Genomic DNA, 23,500 nt, shown 5'->3' on the forward strand with positions numbered 1-23,500 from the left:
TATATATATATATATTTTACAAACTATAAAATATCTTTTAAATGTAGTATAAAATAACTATCATAACAAATATAACAAAACGACAATGGTAAAATATCAACAACTTGCAGTAACATTATGAAAACATTTAAAACAAATAATTTACAAAACGTATTTATACATATTGTACCCAGCCAAAACAAATAACATTCACCATACAAAATAAAAACAATAATCGTAAAATAAAAAGTAAACTCTTATTTTATTGGACACCTTTATTTGTAATTTTATTTTGTTAGGTAATTCTAATAGAATTGTTGATAAAAAAAATCATGTTGAAGTAAAAATTTGGCGGTTTTATTTAATTTTAAAGTTATAGTATTTTTAGTTGACTAATTAAAATTCACTAATTTTGTAGTATAGGAATACATCAAATAAACTTCATCAAAAAGTAACTCTTTTTATTTTATATGGTTGAATAAATAATTTTGTTCTTATTTCAATTTGTCAAATACTTGCAAATTCTTGAAACGAAATGATTTCGTTGTTCACTATGATAGTATAATTTATTAAGTATATAAATCAGTATTTACCTACATAAATAATTATACAAAATATGTATGTATCGTTTTAGTTACATATTTTTTCGATTAAAATCAGTTATTGTTTTTGTTCGCTTGGATTATTTCCAAACACTTTAAGTTCATTTCTCAATACTTTGCCTGATGGATTACGCGGAATCACATCTAAGAATTTTACGCCACCAGCTAATCTTTTGTATGCCACGACATTGCGTTCTACGTGGCTCATTATAGTTTTTTCATTGATGTCCATACCAGGTTTCTTTACAATAAAAGCTCTAGGTATTTCTCCGGACAACACATCTGGTATACCTACAACGGCCACATCAGCAACCTCCTTCAGTTGAATAATTAAATTTTCTAATTCGGTTGGAGATACCTAAAAATGAATGCAAAAACATTTTAAAATAAACTTCTTTAAATACCCATTTAAGTAACTATTTTTATTGATAATTATAAATTTATGTTAGTTAATGTTTAACAAAATAAGTTAAAAGCCAAACATGTTATTGGCAGAAATCCATATTTTTTCAATTGGGAAATTTCCAATCTAGATCCTATTAATTTAAAATAAAAAAATTTGTGATAATTGTATAATATATACATACATGGTAATAATAGTACCAAAGACACAGAATAATTAGGTATTTTTATAAAATTCTCGATTTCGTTCTTCTTTTTAAAATGTTCAATTAATCTTGGTTTAACCCTATGGTGACATTATAAAAAGGGTTTGAATGACCTGTGGTTCTGTCTATATCGAGACACATCAGAAAAGGCATACGGAATTAAAAATCGGAGAAGAACTTAAACGACAGATTTTATTCAACACGCGTACAACTATAAATAGAATCTATACTAAATTCTATTAATAATATTGAACGTAAGTTTGTGATACGTTACAACGACATCAAAATTTATTGGAACAAAAATATTTCAGACATTTTAAAAGGAATCGAACGATTGAAGTGAAAAAAATGAAAAATTGCCAATGCTGTACACGGTGTTATTTTATCGAGAAAGCGCATCTTGCCGCAATGTTGACATTCGAATTGTTTCCATGATATGCGCATGCGCCTGACGCCCAACGCAGCGCGGAACTACAGAACACCGTTCTTATCTATTTACGATGTGCGTTTTTTTTGTTTAGTGCCCTACGGACGGATGAATTTGTTGTTTTTTATTATTAATTCTTTATTTCTCTCACTGTATTTTTAGTAAAGACGTTTGTAATTTGCACAAATTAATAGTATTTTCGTTTTGTCTGACTGCCATCGCTCGTGCTTGTGTTTTATTCGATTTTTCTGTCTGAACTATTGATCGAAATCGGTGGACGCAGGACACAACGCACGCAGGTACGCCGCTTGATGTTACGGCTAGTTACCGACAATGATCGAAAACGCGGAACTAGTTATGCAGATGCTAGAGATGTACCAGATGTACAAGCAACAGGTGCCCGTGGAGCTAGAAGAGTACCTTAGGTACGTCGCTAAGACAGGTAACACGCTATTTCAATGGTCGTTAGTCAAACCATTCATACGCGAAAAGATACTGAACGTCATTGCTGAGTTTGCTGACCAGTCTGCGCTTGCTGACATACCTCCGTACCCGAATGTTGATCCATTCAACTACGAGGCCATGAAGACCATGTTGCTGGAACGTTTCGACACTTTCAATGGGCCACCATTCACCATACAGAGGCTCTGTGAGCTTTTGTCCTGTCCAAGAAAAGAGTATAACCGTGTGGACAAATTTATGCGTGCTGTTGAAAAGAACATATTGGTTGTTAGCACTTGCGAGTTGAGGTCAAAACATGAAGATATTATTGTCAACGGTGTTCCAGATCATTGGGAAAACGGAAAAGAATCTGATATTACCATGGACTTAGTTGATAAAAGTAATGTTGTCTCAGATATTAATGTTTTGAATGGTAATGAAACAGTCGAAAGTCTTTTGAACGAACTTGAGTCAATGAAAACACCAGAAACCAAACAAGATGAAATCAAGACAGAACTTAAAGATCACATTGTTGTTGCAGAAGTTCCCGACGAAGTTGAACAAGGTCTTCCAACTGAACAACCCACACAAGATATTCCTCAAATTGTAATCACTGAAGATACACCACCTCAGATTATAGAGTCTACAGAAGAAGTAGAGAAAATTAACACAGATTTTGTTGAAGTTATTCAGGAATCTATGGTTGATTTGCCAAAAGAGCAAATCTCTGAAGTCTGTGAAATTCAACCAGTTGTAGTAAAAGAACAACCAAATTCTGTTGAAGAACAGAAGGAAATATCTTATGATATAAATCTTGAAGTCAACGAACCTAATTCTAAAGAACCGATAATAGAGGGTAATAATTTGGATCATTCTGAATTAACATCAACAGATGCAGATCGAATAGAAGGTTCAATTATTCATCAAACCCCAGATTCTGAAAATAATGTGGAATTAGATACAGCTGCTTCACAATCAGAAATTTTATCTGATAAATCAAAAAAAGGCATTGAAAATATGGATGTTCAAATTGAGGAAATATCTAAATGTATTAAACCAGAAATAAAATGTGATAATATACAAAAAGAAAATACAGAACCAACAGGTATTGATGAAAATGACAAAGAGCAAGATGATGCATCTTCTGTTGATGTTAACTTGTCAGCTATAGACACAATTTCTACAAAAATGGACATAGAACTTGATAAAATTGAAAATGATCTTACCCAACAAGAAGTTATACCAGTAAATGAAGAAACAGAGGCAGTTGAACCTAAGACAATACTTGAAGCACCTCAAGAAAAGGATGAAAACAAATTGACTGAAATTGAATAGTCTTGGTAAATATTAGACCTAAAAGATATTTTAAACTTTGACTGGTTAGGTTAATATTGAAATTGTATCTATTAGATAGGTAGGTAAAGTTAAAAAATTAATAATTTATGTACATGATAAAATACTTTACAAAATTATTTGCAAATATTGCTACTTTCATTTAATTTTTTTTCCTGTATCATTTGAATAAATAAAAAAATACTATTTTTTTTTTCTAGTTTTCAAAAACCTGGTAATTTTGAATAAATTATTTTTTTATTACAAATTTGTTAAAATATTTAAAAATTCATGTATTGTTAAACTACAATATATTATTAGAGTGTATACTCAATACTTCGGTACTACTAATTATTACATATTTTTCTTTTGGCATTTCACATTATTGTTAAAAATAAAGGTTATATTTAAGAAAGTACTAATATAGACCTTGCTTATTATTAACTTATTTTCAACTAAATAAAATCAAACTATATTTATCTGTATATATTCATTCCTATTTTAATGAATTTGTAAAAACATAATCTATAAAATACTATATTTTATTTTTGAATTCACATATGAAATATTTGTCTTTTAAATAAAATTTGAATGTATGATCTATATTTTATTTTATATTCAAGTGTTAATATTGAATCAAATGTTGGTCTTTTGTGTATGGTATACTAAGAAAAATACTTAAATAATTTAATATTGGTAAATAAATGTCCATTTAAAATCCTATTACTTTAAATATTAATTATACATTATATGTATATCTATGAGTTGTTTAATAATTAAAAGATTGTTTGAATATATTATTATTTATAAAAAAAAAAGTTAAAATAAACTGTTCATTATTTCATTTAAAAAAGCTTCTCAGATCTACCTTTGTGCATTACTTCTTAAAATAAGTATACTGCTAATTGCCGTCTATAGGTTTATTTTTAAATTCTACTAAATAGTTATTCTCATAGAAGAAAAGAATTAATAATTCATGTTTTACTGATAAAAATTGATTGCATAATTTTTAAATATTCATAAAAAAATAATATTCATGTATAATTGATTATGTGTAATTTAGGTACAGAGAGTAAACAAGTGTCTTAGGTGTTGATAATTAATTAAACTATTAACAATTATTAAATTCTTGGCTACCAATTGTTAGTTTAAGTAATTCAATTATATGGATTTTAAGTATATAATTGACCTTTTCTCATAAAAATTTATTTAATTATATTTAATTATGATTTATTTTTATATAAATGTTATAACTCATAAAATTTTATATTATTTGATATTTAATATTAGTACCTTCAGTTAATATCTTGGTATATAGATTTTTTTCTGATAGGACAATGAAACACCAATAAATATATTTATGATTTACTACTAAGTCAAATTAATTTTAGAGTTAATTATCAATTGATTAATACCTGCAAAACTGTAAACAACTCATCATAAATGATTTAAACTCGATACCAAAAATTTATTAAAACTCATACTCAAATGATTTGATAGTAAATTTACTTTTCATGGTTTCTTAGGATGTGTTCAATTAATATTAATTATTTTTTGTCTGCATTATGAAAAAGGATTAACATTTTCATCAGACAATGAAATATTGTAAACTGTAATAAATATTAGAATACTGATGCTAATTATTTCAATCACAATAATTCTAAATATAATGAAACATACAGCGGTGGTCAAATGATGGGGAGTAAGTAGATCCCTTCTTAACCTTTTTATTACTTTTATTTTTACGACATTATAGCATGACAATTATTAAGTATTTAAAATACAAAGAGAAAAATAATAATTAATTAAAAATAAATAAATAATTAGATAACAATTAATAGTAATACAATATTTTAAATGCGGAAACTAGCGTTGGAGATTACATTCATGATGAATGCGATGACGGAGGGAGATCGAGAATTGAGGAGAGGGATTACATTAGGAGAGGTGTAACCTAAGGAAGAGAGTTGTGAGTGTGATAAATTATGGAGATGAGTAAGAGACGGGTAAGAGAAGAGAATGTGATGAAGGTCACATACGACTTCGTGGTTGTGAGGAGTGTAAAGGGAAGAGGAATTAAATGAAAGGAGAAATTAATGAGGAGGGAGAAGATTATGTCCAAAACGAAGACGAGATAAAGAGATAATTGTGGATTGGGGTAGGTCCAGATCACGAAACCAAGGGGAGTTGAGTATGCAGGTGGATATAGATCGGTGCCAGGTAGCGTTGTTAGGGAGAAGAGAAGGCCAAAGGTCAGTCCATGCTTTTTTAAAGTTTTGAGAAGAATGGAAAGGAACAATTATGTTTTTAGTAGTGCTATTTTGTATTATGTTTAATAATATACTGCCTATATAATTTTTTTTACAATTATTTGATAAAACATTCACAAATTTTTAAATCATTTTTTTTGTGATATTAAAAAAAATTGACTGTCAACCAAAAAGTTATTACTAGAGTGCGGATTTTTATGTAAATACATAATTTTATTGAATGTAAATATCTCATTTCCGATTAAAAATAAGTACGTTTCATAACACCTTGAATAATATGAGACTTTTTTATTTTATATATTCACACATATTTTTAAATATTTCACCTATATTTATATATTTGTAAATATTTCAAATTTTCCTACCTATACAGTTTTTATTTGTATTAAAATTATCATATTGAAATTAAATTAAAGAAATATTAAAGAAGTTATTTCAAATATTTAGATGCAAATCGCTATTTCTGATATTATGTAAAATAATGACCTGAAAAATAATTAAGTATTTATTGTAATTATTTTTAGTAATCATTAGTAGTTGTGTTTCCTCAATTTTTTTTTCTTGGTTAAAGTAATAAAAATAATTAGAAACATTAAATCTAACAATAATTGAAAGTCTTGCGATAAATTAAGTTCAAGAGGAATCTGGAGATATAATAATAAAAAAAATAAATAAATAAAATACGTACTTGGTGATAACGTTGGTTTAAAAAAAAATAATACTATTAGAGTTATTGTTATGAACAAAAATGAAAATAGGTACGTCAAATGATACTGGAGTAATACCATTCGACATATTTGGTATAAAATATGCCCTATTAACCTCCGTCGACGTTGAATGCACCTTAAGCCGCTATGAGTCGACTTTGAAACCTAACCATCGTACATTAAAATTTGAAAATCTCCCAATTTACGTTTATCTAATGGTTTTGAAGAAGACAACAATGAAAATCATAAGATACATAATTATTAATTAGTAATTAAAAATTAATATAAGGTACCAATTATTTTGTTAAATATTTCATGTTTTTTATACATGAAATATTTATGTTTTTTAATACATTTGTATTTAGGCAAAAATAAGAACATAAATATTTACATATTTTGACATTTTTATTACATAAAAATCTGCGCCCTAGTAATTACTCTATACTAACTATTACTCTATACTCTAACTACAGCTGTAGCTGTTTTACAATCGTGTTTTCACTTGTTAAGTTTTTTTTCTATTTCTGTTATAATACCTTCTATTATTGAAGTGACCAGTAACCAAAAGTATGGTCATAATGATACCTAACAATAATAATAACTAAAATCCTTATTCATTTTTTAATATGTGGTGTGTACAGAGTACAGAATATTCTGTGCTATTTTTATCATTTAAATTTTTAGCTCATGGGTTAACGTGATAAACAATTTGTGTTCTGCTTGTGTTTTTATTATTTTTTCTAATAAGATATTAAGTGTTTATAATGTCTAAATCTAAAATGACGAACCACTCTGCTGTAGCAAACAGCAACAGCTCTAAATATATTTTATTTAAAAATATTTTTACAGTTTGTGCTATTAAAATTAGTAAATTTATTAAATATTAATTAAAATCAACATTTTTTATTAAATAATCAGTTATCACTTACTTGATTTCCTTTAACTTTTATTAATTCTTTTGTCCTATCAACGACGTAAAAGTACTCATCATCATCATAATATACAACATCACCTGTGTGTAACCAACCATCTTCATCTAAAGTTTCTTTAGTTGCTTTTTCATTATTAAGATATCCTGCCATAATCTATATTAAAATGAATTAAAACATTATCATACACATTAATTAATGTACAATAATATTATAAATAATTATTATTACTTGAGGTCCTTTGACTAATAGCTCTCCAGATTTATTTGGACCTAAGTCATTACCATCAGTCAAACTAACCACTCTGGCTTGAGTACCTCGTACAAGTTGTCCTGCACTACCTGTTTTATCTGCAGGCAAAGGATTCCTAGTATATAAAGTCACTGGAGAAGACTCAGTCATTCCATAACCTAGGAACATTTAGTTTAAAATAATAAAGTACAAAAACATAATTTACGGGTATGTCAAAAATATTTATTGTGTTGGTAAATTGTTCAGTATTTATTTTTGAATGTGTAATTACTACTTTTTATTTATTAATTTCAAATTAAATTTTTTACAAAAAACCAAGTAGGTACGCCACGATAACGGACGCAAAATTCTGACCATACTCCAATGTTTCATCAATTAATATTTTAGTAGGTAATTGTTGTCATCACAATGTCTAAATAATTGATTATTTTGCATTTCATGTTCAAACTATGAAAACATGAGTATGCACAAATATTTTTTAGAGAATATTTTGTAAGTAAAAACATAATATAATTTAAGGTTATTGTAATTTAAAAAGGTATAAATTGTATTGAAAATTATTTTTTTCAATGTTTAAAAAGAGTTTTATTTTATATATTACTTATAACTTTATAAGTATAAATTGTTGATAAAAAATATATAGTAGATCAAAATATTTATTTCCTTATAATATCTTTTATAAACTTCAAACTGTAAGTATAAATAAACAAATAGCACCTCATGGGTAAGTATAAATAATTGTAGTGCATAAAAATATCTCTTACACTATTTTTACGCTTTTAATAGATGTGTCAGGCACTGGTTCTACGGAGAGGGGTGAAAGGGTTATCTCCCCAAATCCCCCTAACCTCCTTTTTTCATACGCAGAAATAAAAACTATTCAATTATTGATCATTTAAGAATCCTTAAATTGTAGTCCATTAAATGAACAATATGAACAATTAATGTCATACAGTATCAGTTAGTATTTCTTGTACATCAAGCCATACACCAATAATTGTGTTGAGTTTTGTATCAGTCGATAATATTATACAATTTACTGCAATAAAAATTATTGAAATGTCGTTATCTTCGCTATTGCAGAAAAGCAGTTGCGTGTTATTTCTTTTATTCGTCGTTTCGAGTCATTTACGTGAAAAAAAAAACTATAGTTCTTTATTAGTAAATCCTGAATTAAAAAATATACATTCTCCTCGTAAGACATTAAATAATAAATATCATAATTACCATCCAATACAAACATAATTTCTTAAAATTTTAATTACATTGCCAATTTCTGTCACAGAAGCCGAAAGATATTTTTTCTCTTTAAAACTGCTTAAAACTTGATTAAGGACAAACATGAAAGAAAAAAAATTGGCAGGGTTGGCTCTTATGTTTATCCACAAAGGTATACTCGTAAATAATGGTAATGAAAATAACATAAAAAATATAATTATAAGATTTTTAAAATAAAAACCATGAAAACTTCGCTTTGTAATACTATAATATTATGTTATTTTATTCTTTTAAAATTGTTATAAAGCTTAAATTTGTCATTAAAACTACAATTTAACATACATATATCCTATTTATAAATATATATATGTATAGCCTCCCCTCCATGAAAAATGTCTGGATCCACTGGATCCCTGCTGTGAGTCAGTTCCATTTGTACCAAGAATGTAATTTTTAGTGTTAGTTACAATTTTGTGTCAGTAGTAACACGGTTTAATGGTGTAAAAATTCATTTTTCACTCAAAACAAATAATTTTGTGGTTAAAAAAAAATAAGAACCAACAAATAAACATTAAAACAATAAAAAGAAAAATTAAAATTAAAAAAATTAATAAATGGTTAATACTCACAAAATATTAATTGAATAAATAAACAAATATTTTATATGTAGAAGTAAATAAATAAATAAATAAATAAATAAATAAAATCTTAGCAAGGAGTCTTAATATTATTTTTAAGTATGATCGGTAAGAATTAAAAATTCATCATCAGGTGTATATAAAGTTAATAAAATTGCAACTGAATATGAAAAATTTGCAATTTTAATTTAAAATTTGTCATATTTTGCAAATATAATAATATCACAAACTTAATTTTTATTAATTAATTTATTTTTAAATATAAACTGTTTGTTTATTTATTTATATATTAAATAAACATTACAGATAATCTAATGACATTTTTTTACACACATTATACGTCTTGATATGCGATATATTTATGTATTATAATTTATTAGGTAATTCCTTTTTTTTAGAACACTCTGTATAATGTAGTTTACGCAGTATACAATATACCTTCCCAATTCAAAATATTATGGCTATCATATTCATAAACTAGATATTATAAATATTAAACAACAAATTATATCTAACCTTGTCTAATATTAATGTCTTTTTGAGCTTTTTCTAGAAAATTGTCAATTAAAGCCTTTGATGCTGGCGCAGCACCGCAAGTGATTTCTTTGATTGAACTTAAATGTTCTTTTTTTACAGCCGGATGAGAGGCTAGGAACAATAATAATGAAGGCACCACAAACAGAAAAGTTGGCTAAATCATAATTACATATTTGAATGTTAAATATAGTTGTTAATGTAAAAATATTGTTTATCATTATTTGTATTTAGTGGGTACCTTATATTTAAGTACACATTCTATATATGATTCTGGAGTGAATTTTGGTATAGTTATAATATGAAGACCATGTGATAAAACTCCATTTAATATCCCATTGAAACCGTAAATATGGAAGAATGGAAGAACACTCAAAACCCTTTCTTGGTATGTATCTGAAAATAAACCGATCGTTGTATATAGGTTCAAATTAAAAATTAAAAATAGTTTATAGTTTAATAGTATTACCAGTTGTTGGCAAATAACTGATAATTTGTTCGTGATTACACTGTTCTAAATTTATAGCACAGTTACTATGGGTTAACATGACACCTTTTGGGAGGCCCGTGGTACCACTTGAGTAAGGCAATAAGGCAACTTCGTGTGCAAATGACTGAGGTATTTTATTGGGTTTTTGTTCCGAAACTATGGTTTTGAAATCATATACGCGGGCTTTTGCATTCGCAACTTCTTCACCTCCAAATACGATAGTACCGACATAATCTTTCAAATTAGGAGATACTTCATGAATAACCGGGAGTAATAAAGATATTGTCATGCAAAGTTTTACTCCTGCGTTTTCGAACTGCCGCTTTACCTCCACTAAAAATAAAATAAAAACCATTCGGTTAGACAACTAAAATTTAATTAATGTAGTACCTAGGTATACAAATAATGTGATGTATCTTACTAGCAGTGTAAAGTGGATTAACAAATGTTACGACTAGTCCTGCCTCAAGAGCCCCGTGAATTGCAAAAACGTATTCTGGCATATTCGGCAACAATAACCCCACAACGTCACCTTTTTTCAAACCAAATTTTGTTATAAGTGTACTAGCGAATAATTTGCAAATCATGCGACCTTCGCCGTATGTGTATGACCTGCCACTACTACCACATGTCTAAAAATTAAAGTATTTAATTTTAATTAATATTGTATATTTATAATGAGTGATATTATTAAAATCAAAACTTATAACTAAGATTTGTTATTACATCAATTATTCGAGTATGAACGAGGAAAATTTTTTTTTATTTCTTCAGATATATGTTTAAATAAAATCTACATATTTTTTAATAAATAAACAATAAAAATATAAAAGTATGAGATAATATTGATATTATATATTTATTACATTCTAAATTCCAAATTATACATTCAACTATTACTCAACATTTTAATACGAGCTACACGTTTTTAGAAATAACGAAATATAACATTTAACAGCCACACAAAAATAATTTTTTATTTTCTGATTCTCAAATAATTTCTAATGATTTTCAATTTTAAATAATAAGTAAAACTATTTTAAAACTTATCAAAAACAAATAAAACAATGCTTTGTTGAATAACCATCATATTTATTTTCCACTTAAATTCTTATGCTTACTATTTTTTTATAATTAATTAAAAATATAAAATAAATATTAATTGTAGGTAAGTACCTAATAACCTACGATAGCTGAAAGAATAAATTGAACAAACAATTATTAATATTTGAAAAATCATAGATATTATAGTATGATACATATACATAATCCATTTGTTTTATCTGTTTTATAATAAATTTGCATAAAAATAAAACAATACATTGTTCTTTAAAATGTTTGGACATGTATAACAAGTAGTAAAATTAGTTCTACAGTATATAGTGCCATTGTATATAATGACTTTTGTTTTTTAACTTTTCTCGAATAATTTAATACGCATTTATCGTATTATAAATAATTGATAATATGAGTATATTATGATTTATTAATATGAATAAATAAACGCGTTACTATTTTTGTTCTAGTTAGGAATAGGTTTATAGGTATCTAATGTAACATTATGATTATTTAAATTGGCATATAGTAATGTTTCAACAGTAAAACATTACAAATTGTTATTCTAGAGCAACAAATAAACTTGGACTTTTGACAGCTATACGTCAAGTATACTGTAACCAGGAAATGAAAAACAAAATATCAGCGTCTTTCGCAATCAATTTTTGGTACCCAGTATTAGTTATTAGGTAATACATAAATTAACCAATTTAAATATTGAGATACAGTCAAAAGTCTATAATATATATAATACTTAGCAAAAATAGATTACCGCAGATAACCATTGAATAATAAACTCGGCAAGGTCGAGGTTTTCTAATATTATTAAACTATGTCATTCGTGTAGTCACTGTTTACAAGACAGCTATATAGGTATATAAGTTTAGATTTTATTTAATATATGAGATTATTTTCATAATTTCATAATTTGCATCACAATAATTATTAATTTTGGTGACCGCTTATTAACAATTAAAATTCGACAATAATAACATTATGCCATCGTGTATAAATTATCGCTTTATAATTCTGTTACAAATTAAAAATAATACAATCTTCATAGCTTTAACTCAAATACTAATCATCTCATCAAAAATAATGGCTACTCCTTATATTTCCGATAAACCTCCTCGCAAGGTAAAACGTAACTAGTACCTTGATTTTATTTTTTAATAATCTTAAATTTAATTGATAAATTTTAAAAGGTGTTAACAATGGTTTATTTCCTCTACAATTATTTTAATTGTATGTGTATTTATATGTATATCCAAATTACTTAATGTGCTAATAGTACAGATTGTATTTTATTCCCAATAAAAATAAATAATATGAAATTTAATTTAATGTTAATTGCTTAATATATAAATATTTTATAATTCATAATTAAATTACTAAAAATGGATAAACCTTAAACGAATAATTGATTTTACAAAATAAAAGGATATGAGAAATCTCATTTAATCACATTTGTGAATATTATCATTGATTATATTTAATGTTTATATTTAAATGAAAAATATAGAAATATTAAAGCCTATATTATAAACTTAAATATTAAAAGATAAATAGTAATACAAATGGAAATTTCAATATGAGTATGCAATTTGTATATCTATACATACATATAACAAATGCAGGAAATGTGCAGTTAAAATAAAAATCGTGACAATTATTGTTGAGTATACGTTGGGCACTAGTTAATTTAAAAAATAGTATTACGTAAACAATATTTATCTGACACTCACGACCATAAATACATTATTACTATAGTAGGGGTCTCATACATCCCATATTTTTATGAAACATCCTGGTGTCTCGACAAAAGTTCAAAAATAACACTTTTATCCCGTATTTTTTATAACCCATCCCTGATGTACCTTATTTAAAATTATTTCAAAAATGTAATCATAAATTATAATATCTAAATCAAATGATAATTATTTCATTATGATAATAAAATTCTGAAAAATAAATAAAAACTATCTTTTAAGATATTTTATTATTCTATTATATGAGTATTAAGTATGTTTTTAGTGTTTTAGTAATAAAAATGCCAAGTATATAGTTCTAAAACCTATTTAAAAATTAACTTTTATATAGTAGCCAAATTATAACGTTTTAATTTTGAGAGACTACCCCCTCACTACCAACCACTAATTAATATCTATGTATAATACAAGAACAAGTATAAATATGATTTAAAATGTCCTGAACTCTTAAAAAATAAATCTGAGATTCCCAGATTATAATTAACTTACTGATATAGATAAATTAAAAATTTGAATTAAACACATTTTTAATATGCCTTATTCATTTATAGCTTATTCAATTGATGTAAGCTATTTCACATTTTTAATTTATTTTTTATAACAATCATCATTAGTTATGGACTAGTCAGGTACTTAATTGGGACTTAATTTTGGGAGGGGGGATTCATTTTATCATCTTGTAGTAATTTTAATTATAATGACCGGTGTGCTGTTATATAGATTAAAAATATTGTTGTTCATAATAAATAAATTAAACAACAGTAGCAGTTAATTTTTACAAAGTTAAATCATACCGATTTAACTAAATTTTAGAGAACCGTTGAATGACGTATTTAATGGAAATGTTTTATTTCTTTATGAATGTTTAATAAAGCTATTCCAAAAAAATAGTTTTAATTGTCTATATATACATCATTACTTATCTCATAGGAATTATTATTAACATTACCTAAATTTTACAAATACAAATAATTGTAATAGTACTTAGTATGTTGAAAAATTTTAATTTACAATAAATAAAAAAAATACGGTAGATTATATAATATTTATATAATCTTATTAAATAATCCATAATACGGGCTTAGATTAGATTGTTTCCATCACCCCCTTCAAATACGTGCCTAAGACCAATAGTATAATGTAAAATTCAATTTCTCACATATAAAACAATTTTACATACATATACGTATTAAATAAATGTATACAAGTATATAATATAATATAATAATACAAGTCTTACTGTTTTCATGTGCAGAAATATGCGTATTGCTGAGATAAAAATATTAAATTCATGAGTATTTAAGAAATAGAGATTAATAAGCTATACTATAAATATCTATAACTTATAAATATAAATGCGAGAAAAAACGAAAAAGATTTAGAAAGTTATTACAAGTAGCATCATATGAAATGTGCTTATCTAAAGGTTATTGTCTCTTAAAAAAAAATCTCTTTATGCGTCAACTGTGTGCATAAGAAGTGTGATAAGTAATAATTACAGTTAATTGTTTGTTTTTTACCACCTAAGCCGGACTTCATATTTAACCATTAAACACGGGTTGATAGAACAATAGGATATTTCAATGAACAAAAATCGAATAAAAAATATTAATGAACCCAAAGTTCAAAATAAATTCATAACAATTATAATTGTATTTTATATTTAAAAGTTATCGAAATGCGTTTAAAACTTAAATTTAGGATAAAAGCTATTTCTGTGTCTTGTCTCTTATGACATGGACTTTATAAATGGACTTAAAACATCATTGGTTTTGGGAAAAATAATATAAATAATTTAAGTGAACATAGTAGAATTAAAACATATATAATATACCCAAAAATCATAATATATAAGTATGCATCGTGGTTTTCTTTGAATAAATTTTAATGAATTTGCATAAATGTAAAGTGTAACATATTATGTACATTATATTTTAAGACTTAAATTAAAAATAATATTTACAGTATGTTAATCTTAATAACAACAATTATTTAGTTTTTGTTAACACGTTTTATACTAAAGAACATTTTGCGTATTTATAAATATGATATCACCGTTAAAACCATTGAAATAAATACATAAATAAAAGTTTTTTATTAATGCAATAAAAGCCAAAGCATATATAAGCAATGAATAATGATATATGTTTATGAATTTTAAATTTTGCAAATACTAATTTATATGGTAGTTATTCATTAATACTTAACTTGACGTTAATAATTTGCAATATATAATAAGCACTAAAATTACCCATACTCACTGTTGTGTAGTATATTATTACTTTTGCCTTTGTCACATTGTAACATAAATTAAGTATTCAATATTTGTTTTAAACTACCTCTACTCATAAAGAATGATAAAAAATGGGTTATCTATATTTTTTATAATGTACTTAATGATGTTAAGCAAAAAAATAATCAAATATTGCAAATGAGTTTAGTTATTAATATGTTAAATAACAAAATAAAATCATTGAAAGTTCTTTAAAATATTAAGATTTGTAATGTACTTTGGAAAAATATTAGGTATAATGTAATTTAGCAATAAATATCTTAATTAATATTTGTATTTTCAATACTCATTGTAATTTTCTCATAGTTCAATGCTTATACTTATTAATTAAAATTAATTACCTCCAGATACATATTTTTAATATTATTTATCATAAATAATTTGTTTACTTTTACCTCATTATATAAAATCAATTAGTATTAACCAAATATTGAGCCGTGACAAAACTTTAATGGTCCCTTATGTATTTTTAATTTAGAAATATAATATGATGTTATTTTCAATAATTGCTTTAATTGCTATAAAAACGCGAAGTTTTTATTAATAAAATATACAACATTGACCGTTACAATTTTTAACATAAAATGGAAATTTTCTATTTTTGCTCCCTCCTAGAATTGCGTCTGAAGTGTATGCACCTTTAGTCCCCTAGCTACAGTCCTATATAAAATATATCTAAATATTATATATTGTTTGTGTATTAAAATTGTAACTATATTAACTTATTAAATCTTTCATATAAAAAACACACGTATTTTTATATATTTTTTATTGTTTTATATAATTTGTGTTGTATTGTTATGTTTAATTTTTTGAAAAATTTAAATTGAATCCATTTCAGTTCACTATGGTTTTAAAAACCTAAAATAAAATTGTATTATTATAGCATGTTTATTTTAATTTTTAAAATACGTATTTTATTCCAATTTATTATTGCGAATTTATTAGTATATATCATATATAGTATCTTGTATATTGGATACCTTTTATTAATGTTTTTTTTTGTCATTTTTAATTTTTTTTTTTTTTTTAATAAGTGTTGCATTAATTTAAATATCAGTTTTGCGAATTTAGTTGTTTTAAGTGATTCTTAATGTTTGCACTATTTGTGTTAAAAAGTATAAATATTTTAAACATATATTATTAAATTATAATTAATAATGTCGCACTTGTTAATTAAACTGTTTAAATGTTTTGATAAATTATACCTATTACAATTTTCGCAAAAATATAGGATAACGTATTACCATTGATTATAAATACCATTAGTATTTATAGTAATAGTATTTATAATCAATGGTATTACACTATAAGGAACTTAACCTTATACAACGAATAAATTATAAAAAGATTTTCATTGTTAATTTCAGTAGTAACAAAATATTACATAAAGTTTAAAAATGAAGTATCAATACTTGATCGTAGTCTAATTGAGCTACTACATCACATTATTCAACCTAAAATACCAATGAATGTTATAGCTGTAGGTATGTTTACGAATAAACCAAAATACCAGTCAATGCTTTCATTATGTTTATGAATTATATTATTGTTATTATAATTAATAATTATAAACTACCTCTAACAATATTTATATGATGAAAATAACAATAATCGGTATGGTAGGTTAAACGTATCTTTAACTACTTCTGCGTAAATATGTGCATTTTACGCATGAATACATTTTAATATGAACTACTATCGGTTACCAGCTATATATTACACGTATCTATATAGGAATATCCATAAATTACGTTATTACGTGCGAGTGTTGTCATAAATGTATCAAAAAGATTGATTACCTACCCTATATATTTGTTATATTATATACCAAATGATTGAAATTGGTTTTGTAAATTTACTTTCATTATTGTGACCATGCAAATATTATAATATTTTACTTAATCATGCTACTACAATATGCCTACGGAATATATTTTATTCCAAATACCGTTAACAACGAACACAGCTATACATGTTTGGATATTTACTTAAATTTTTTAACAAACTGTTAGATGTTGCATTGTATTTATCATTTTTATCTCTATCCTCTTTTGAATTGTATTGAAAAGACGTGTTACAATTTGATAAGGTAACTGGTTTTAAAATTCGATAAAAATATTACTATTGGAGTGGCGAAGAGAATGAGGATAAACGACACGTAGAAATTATTCGAAATACCATCATTGTTAATAATAAATAGTTATAAACAAAGTCATGAATTTTAATTCACACGCAATGAAACGTAAGGATTTTACATTTTGAACATAGTTACCCAATGATTAAATTCTTGTTGAATTACAACAAAAACATTTTGTTCAACTGATATACCACCACCAACTATACTCTTTATTAATTACAGTGTTCGTGGTCGTGAATTGCAGACAAAAGTGCAATTGACATGATAAGATTATAAAATAAAATCGCGATAATTCTGTTTTAATTAAATTGAGATCAAATCGAAGTAAAAATCCATTTGGCTTTGTTGGTGAGCCAAGTATTTTTTTCAAACGTAAATGGTATCTACAAAGGTGAATCTGCGCGATGTGAACAATTCGAAAAGTCTCATCGCGCGTCCTATATGTTTACACGGCAGGCCCGACGACTTACGATCATCGGCTTGTCCTCCCACTTCTCAACGTTCCTCCAGATGTAGTCGTGCAACGTGAGGTCCATAGGCTTGACGGTGCCGAACGGAGAGTCGAGGATTATGGACCCGGAGGCCCCGGCGGCATCGCTGCTGTACACGCGCAACGTGGCGCATCGCGACGACTGCGCAGTGGCACGGTGGCCTGCCGCTTTGGGACACTTGCGCAGTGGCCCGTTGAACATGCGACGGGCGCCGCTCATCACTCTCAGTCGGTCCATGCCGCGGGTCGATGCGTTGGAGTTGGTGCGCCTATCGAGACGGCAAGGCTATTGTTGCACCGGTGGTGTGCAACGGACTCTTTGTCCCCGTACCGGTTTCGGTGGAGTGTATGAAACGCGTTCGCCGGCACCTTCGTCGGGGTCGGTTTGCTACCGATTGACCGGGAAATTAAATAATAGCGCGAGCGTGGGCGGACGTCGGTAAACGGACGAGCGGAGAGAATCGGGAAAATACAGACGCACGTCGCTGCACCGGCGGACGGACGGGAAACGACTGGGACCGTGAAATGTTTGGCAGCGACTGACGAACACAATATCGTGGGTCACGCACGTAAACATGCAACACGTTGTCGGCCACCGCCGCCGCACATTTCACGACCGACCGAACGGCAGGCGGCAAGTTCCGCGTACGGCGCGTATTGCATTGTACCGTGTACCGCACGCTCACCGTCGTCCGGTCGACCGTCCGGACCACGCGGTGTATACGGAGCGGTCGCGCGCGCATTGAAACGCGTGTTGGCCGCTACGTCGACGTCGAACGGTTGTTGTTGTTGTTTACGCGTGGCAACAACGCGAACACTACATCACCAGGTCATTATCGCAGGCATGAGGCGGTCGAATTTTTCATCGATGCTGGATCGCAAACCTTGTCGCAACCAAATCTCGGACGGGGCGTGTTGTTGGCGCGTTGTCAACCACAAAAACTGTATGGATTTGGGAAGATTGGAAAAAAAAAAAAATTTTAACAAAGTCTGGTGAATAATATAATAATAAAATAATCTATGTATACATAAAAATGGATTTATGTTTGTTTGTCCGTCCTTTATGCGTTCCTAAACGGTTGGACCGATTGCGACGAAATTTGGTACGGACCAATGCTCGATTTGGCAAAATTAAAGAAAGGGGACTATGTTTACTTTAAAAAGAAAACGTCCCCCAAACTTGTTAAGCGTTACAATTATAACGTAATAATAGTAGTAGGGGGACGCTAAAATTTCTAAAAATTAATTGGGGTACTCCGTCCCCCTGCAGAAGATAGGTTAAAATAGTTAAACAGTGATAGACATAACCCCGGGAGGTCCTCAAACAGACATTTTGAGATTTACAATGGACATTTTTGTTTATAGATGGTTGCTACTCGTTTCATTAGTAATAGTAATTAGTGCGAAACAAATCATTTGTTATTTTGTTATGCATTTGTTATTATTATTTTTTGTTATTTGTTTCCGTGTTAAAGACGAGATGTACTTTTGCCACGCATCCCAATGATTCCAACAGATACGCCTTTTGAATTGAAACGTTTACAGTTTCCGATACGACTCACCTTTGCAATGACCATCAACAAAGCACAAGGACAATCGCTACAAGTGTGTGGACTGAATTTGGAAAATCTATGCTTCTCACGCGAACAAATGTATATGGCATGCTCGGAAAACCTTCTGATTTATTTGTGTACGAACCAGAAGGAAGAACAAAAAATATTTTGTATCCAAATGCACTTCAATAAGTATCATTCAATAGAATACTTGAAGTGTCAGACTTTTCTTGATAAAACGAATAAAATTACATAATGATAAACTAAATTTAATGTCGTTGTAAGATTATTACGTAGTATATTTTAACCGTTATCTATCCATATGTATAAAAATATAACGCTAGCATAATCACAGGTAACGAGTTTAACACACAGTTTGACACATATAAAAGGTGAGATTTTTAACGGGCTACGAAGTGTACGAGTTCAGCTAGTATAGTATAAAATACAATAATACATTTTTAATTATATATCCAACAATGTCGGTGACAAATTTGGAAAACGCATTCGTCCAAACCTCAAACATTAAAAAAAATACGTTTAGTTTTCGTAAATATTTCAAATGAAAATGATGCCGCAGCGCGTGCTACGTAATTTTACATGTTAAAAAGGTATAAAGAAAACATTTTGGGTTCAGTAAAGTTTAAAACCAAAAAAGATATATAGTTGTAGTGACATTATGATGGATTTTTAAAGAGATAAAATTGGTTAGTTAAAAGAATTAAGGTATCACTGTTTAAAAACTATTAAACATTAATTAAAATTAATTTATTATTATACCTAATTTTTATTCGGAAAAAAAATACAAAAACATTAATATTATTATTTTTAGATGTAAAAGGAGTTTTAATAATGATTCGCATATATTCAGCGAAGACTAAAATATTAATTTACCTTGTTAACTAAAAAATTTAATTTAAAATTTAATTTTATTTAAAAATTAAATTTTTCTAAAAGATACAAATTTTCGAGAAGCTATTTCAGCGAGGGGACGACTAGCAATGATACCGATTTTTAGCTAGTGGTGACTTTTACTACAGCTTGAATATTCAACGTATTAAATTAACGTTTCCTGATATAAGTCTATCAACTCAGATACCATTTATTTTTGTCCAATCCATTTATATGAGTACGTGCTTGTACATTTCGAGAAATTATTTCATAAATAACCGATACTCATGAACAGGATATCTACTAAGGTATCTGATATTAAAATAGCTTGTACTTGAATATCAAAATATACGATATTATCATTGTTTATAAATAAAATGATATAAAATACATTATTATACCATCAATTACATCATAACAATGCACTGATCATTTGAAAAAAAAAAAATTAATATTCAAAATATACAAAATAGAACAAAATGAAAATATTTAACACAAATTATTTTATATTTCTTCAATCACTGTTTAAGAGTGTACGTAGTATATCTACTCATGGTAGATTTTATGAACAATATTAAAATTATACGATATATATAGGCACAGCATATTTTATGAGAACATCACTGGACTTCATATGATGCGAGAGTGTAAAGAAATATCGAACGATATTAAAGTATTATCTCACCGGACACAAAATGTTCTCTAAAACCTTTAAGGAGCGATTCCCTAGGTTTGTAGACGCGCGATTCTAGTTTTGGCTGCTTTGCCTATTTTTAATTGAAACCTATTCCCCGTCGCACGTCTGGTGTATCTATAACCACGTGACTGACGCTCCGTAGGGGGTCAAAACGCATGAGACGTGTGACCAAGATTTGTTATTCATTGACTAGTTGATTCGATTATGCAATTTATATAATTAAATTGATCTCAAGTAAGCCTAAAAATTCTTTGAATTTAGTGTTATCTTGATATAAATGCTTTTCAATTAAAATATTAAAAAAAACCTTCAGTTTTTCTCGCTCGACACATATTGTGAACGTTTTTTCTTCTATTTCATAATATTTCTTTTATGATAATTTATTCATTATCTACTTATACTCAAAGCGAATATAATGAAATCGTTTTCTGTATGCTAAGTGACATTACTAAAAATTCAAAATACGACAAAAACTTAAAACTCAATATAAACGTACGTACTATTATAATGATAAGGAATATAAAAATATCATATGATAATATAATAATAATGTAGATTATAGTCCTGCCGTGGGTCTCTTGCAGCTGCGTTTTGTAATATGGAATACATATTCAGTGGCCCTCCTCAAAAATTCAAATCGCGCCGGTTGCGCGTCTGTAGACGCGTTTTAGAAAATCGCTAATTAAATGCACCACAAATCAAGTAAACATACAGGTACCTATAATATACCTACCATTTTTTCCACTTCATTTGAACACGTTGTACAATGCATTCATAAGAACTTAGATGGTATGTCCTTGTACTTGTTTAAACGACAAATTATACTTTTGTAATAGATGTAATCCGAATCCATACTCAATCCATATTTTATACGTTTTAACGAGCTAAATATCTACTACATCACGGTTTTCCTACTTCTACATTACCAAAAAATAAAATAATATACTTAAAAATATATAAAAATATAAAATTCAATTATGCATTACCGAATGCCTATATTCTCATATCACATATAAGTTTCTATTAGTAATTTTCGCTTAACAGAAAAAATGTGTTCGATAAACAATAGATTATAAAATAAAAAATAAAATTGGGCGATCATTTTAAATATAATCTCATATTCATTTAATTAGGAAGTGGTTGTGCTATTTCAACGCAACATTGATTGTTTTTATTCAAATGCAATTCAAAAAATATTATTAGAAATTCATCAAGAACATGACCTAGAGAATTATTCAAAACTATTCTTGGTGAAATAATTTTTCTATACAAGCAACTTCATTAAATTATCCACTTAGTATAACAAGTACATCTCTCTGAGATAATAAGACTAGAAATTACTGTGACATGTGATTGTATGTTACCATAGTTACACTGTAAATGCTTAACTTTACTAAAATAAGGGTGTGCGCTTTAGCGAGATGAATCAGTCACTGCCAGACTGCCAAGGTTCAAGGGTATTGGTCATGTTTGCAAATCGTTTAAACTCATTCATTTCCTTGATGTTGTTTGCGCAATATTTTTTTTTAATTAGTATACACATTGTTCAATGTAAGACATAATAGTGTGACCAAATTTAAGGATTTATAAAAATAACAAATATTTAGTTCATCATTAACATATAAAATTATGTGAAATTTTTTTTTTAAATAAATTATAGAATTATATTTTTTCAGGAAATATATTTTTTAATTTTAAACAAGTAAAAATATTATTATATAATACTGGTGATAAATGATGTAATTCTTTACCTATTTAATAATATAATTTATTATGAATGTGAAAACTTTATTTAATTCATATGAAACGTATTGGTATTACTGTAAAGTACTAATTTATACTTATAGTATAAACGATATACAATTACGTATACCTTTATTTTGTTATACATCAGTACATCACTTTCCTGAAATAAATAATTTTCCAAATCTCGTTTTCTCATTTTTAATAGCTATAAAAAAAAATTAAGTACCTATATTGGTCATTGGTGCATGTTTTATTGTTTACGCAAAACATTTAATTACATACTTATATAAGGCAGTTTTCACAGTTGACATTTATTACTTTCAATGTGTATAAGAAAATTTGAATCATTCAACAATCAATATTAGATTCATGCAACCCAAATTTGGTTTTTTGTATATAAAATTATTAAACTTTGTCTTAAATATTTGTTTTTTCTGT

At 27.3% G+C, this 23,500-nt stretch overlaps 2 protein-coding genes across 2 annotated transcripts; one reads left to right on the forward strand and one right to left on the reverse strand.

The window, feature by feature from the left end:
• Nucleotides 1-365: 365 nt before the first annotated feature.
• LOC112690702 (4-coumarate--CoA ligase 3-like) lies at nt 366-19,095 on the reverse strand. The gene is made up of 8 exons (XM_025564769.1): nt 18,156-19,095; nt 10,849-11,059; nt 10,407-10,760; nt 10,179-10,333; nt 9,920-10,094; nt 7,527-7,705; nt 7,296-7,451; nt 366-939 (listed from the first exon to the last, which is right to left on the reverse strand). The coding sequence occupies exons 1-8, from the start codon at nt 18,411-18,413 to the stop codon at nt 640-642; spliced, it is 1,788 nt and encodes a 595-aa protein (XP_025420554.1). The 5' UTR covers nt 18,414-19,095; the 3' UTR covers nt 366-639.
• On the forward strand, nt 1,679-3,486 carry LOC112690703 (serine/threonine-protein phosphatase 4 regulatory subunit 2). The gene has a single exon (XM_025564770.1). The coding sequence runs from the start codon at nt 1,950-1,952 to the stop codon at nt 3,390-3,392; it is 1,443 nt and encodes a 480-aa protein (XP_025420555.1). The 5' UTR covers nt 1,679-1,949; the 3' UTR covers nt 3,393-3,486.
• Nucleotides 19,096-23,500: the final 4,405 nt, after the last annotated feature.

Source organism: Sipha flava, unplaced genomic scaffold (genome assembly GCF_003268045.1).
Source record: "Sipha flava isolate LNK unplaced genomic scaffold, YSA_version1 51_pilon_pilon, whole genome shotgun sequence".
NCBI lineage: Eukaryota > Metazoa > Arthropoda > Insecta > Hemiptera > Aphididae > Sipha > Sipha flava.

Excerpts from the sequence above, each read along its gene's own strand:
- LOC112690703 (XM_025564770.1), top strand. The coding sequence starts at position 1,950 with ATGATCGAAAACGCGGAACTAGTTATGCAGATGCTAGAGATGTACCAG.
- LOC112690702 (XM_025564769.1), bottom strand. The coding sequence starts at position 18,413 with ATGGACCGACTGAGAGTGATGAGCGGCGCCCGTCGCATGTTCAACGGG. Across the intron at positions 10,095-10,178 it reads AATGTGTACTTAAATATAAG|CCAACTTTTCTGTTTGTGGT; the intron begins GTACCCACTAAA and ends ATTATGATTTAG. Across the intron at positions 7,706-9,919 it reads AGACATTAATATTAGACAAG|GTTATGGAATGACTGAGTCT; the intron begins GTTAGATATAAT and ends AAATGTTCCTAG.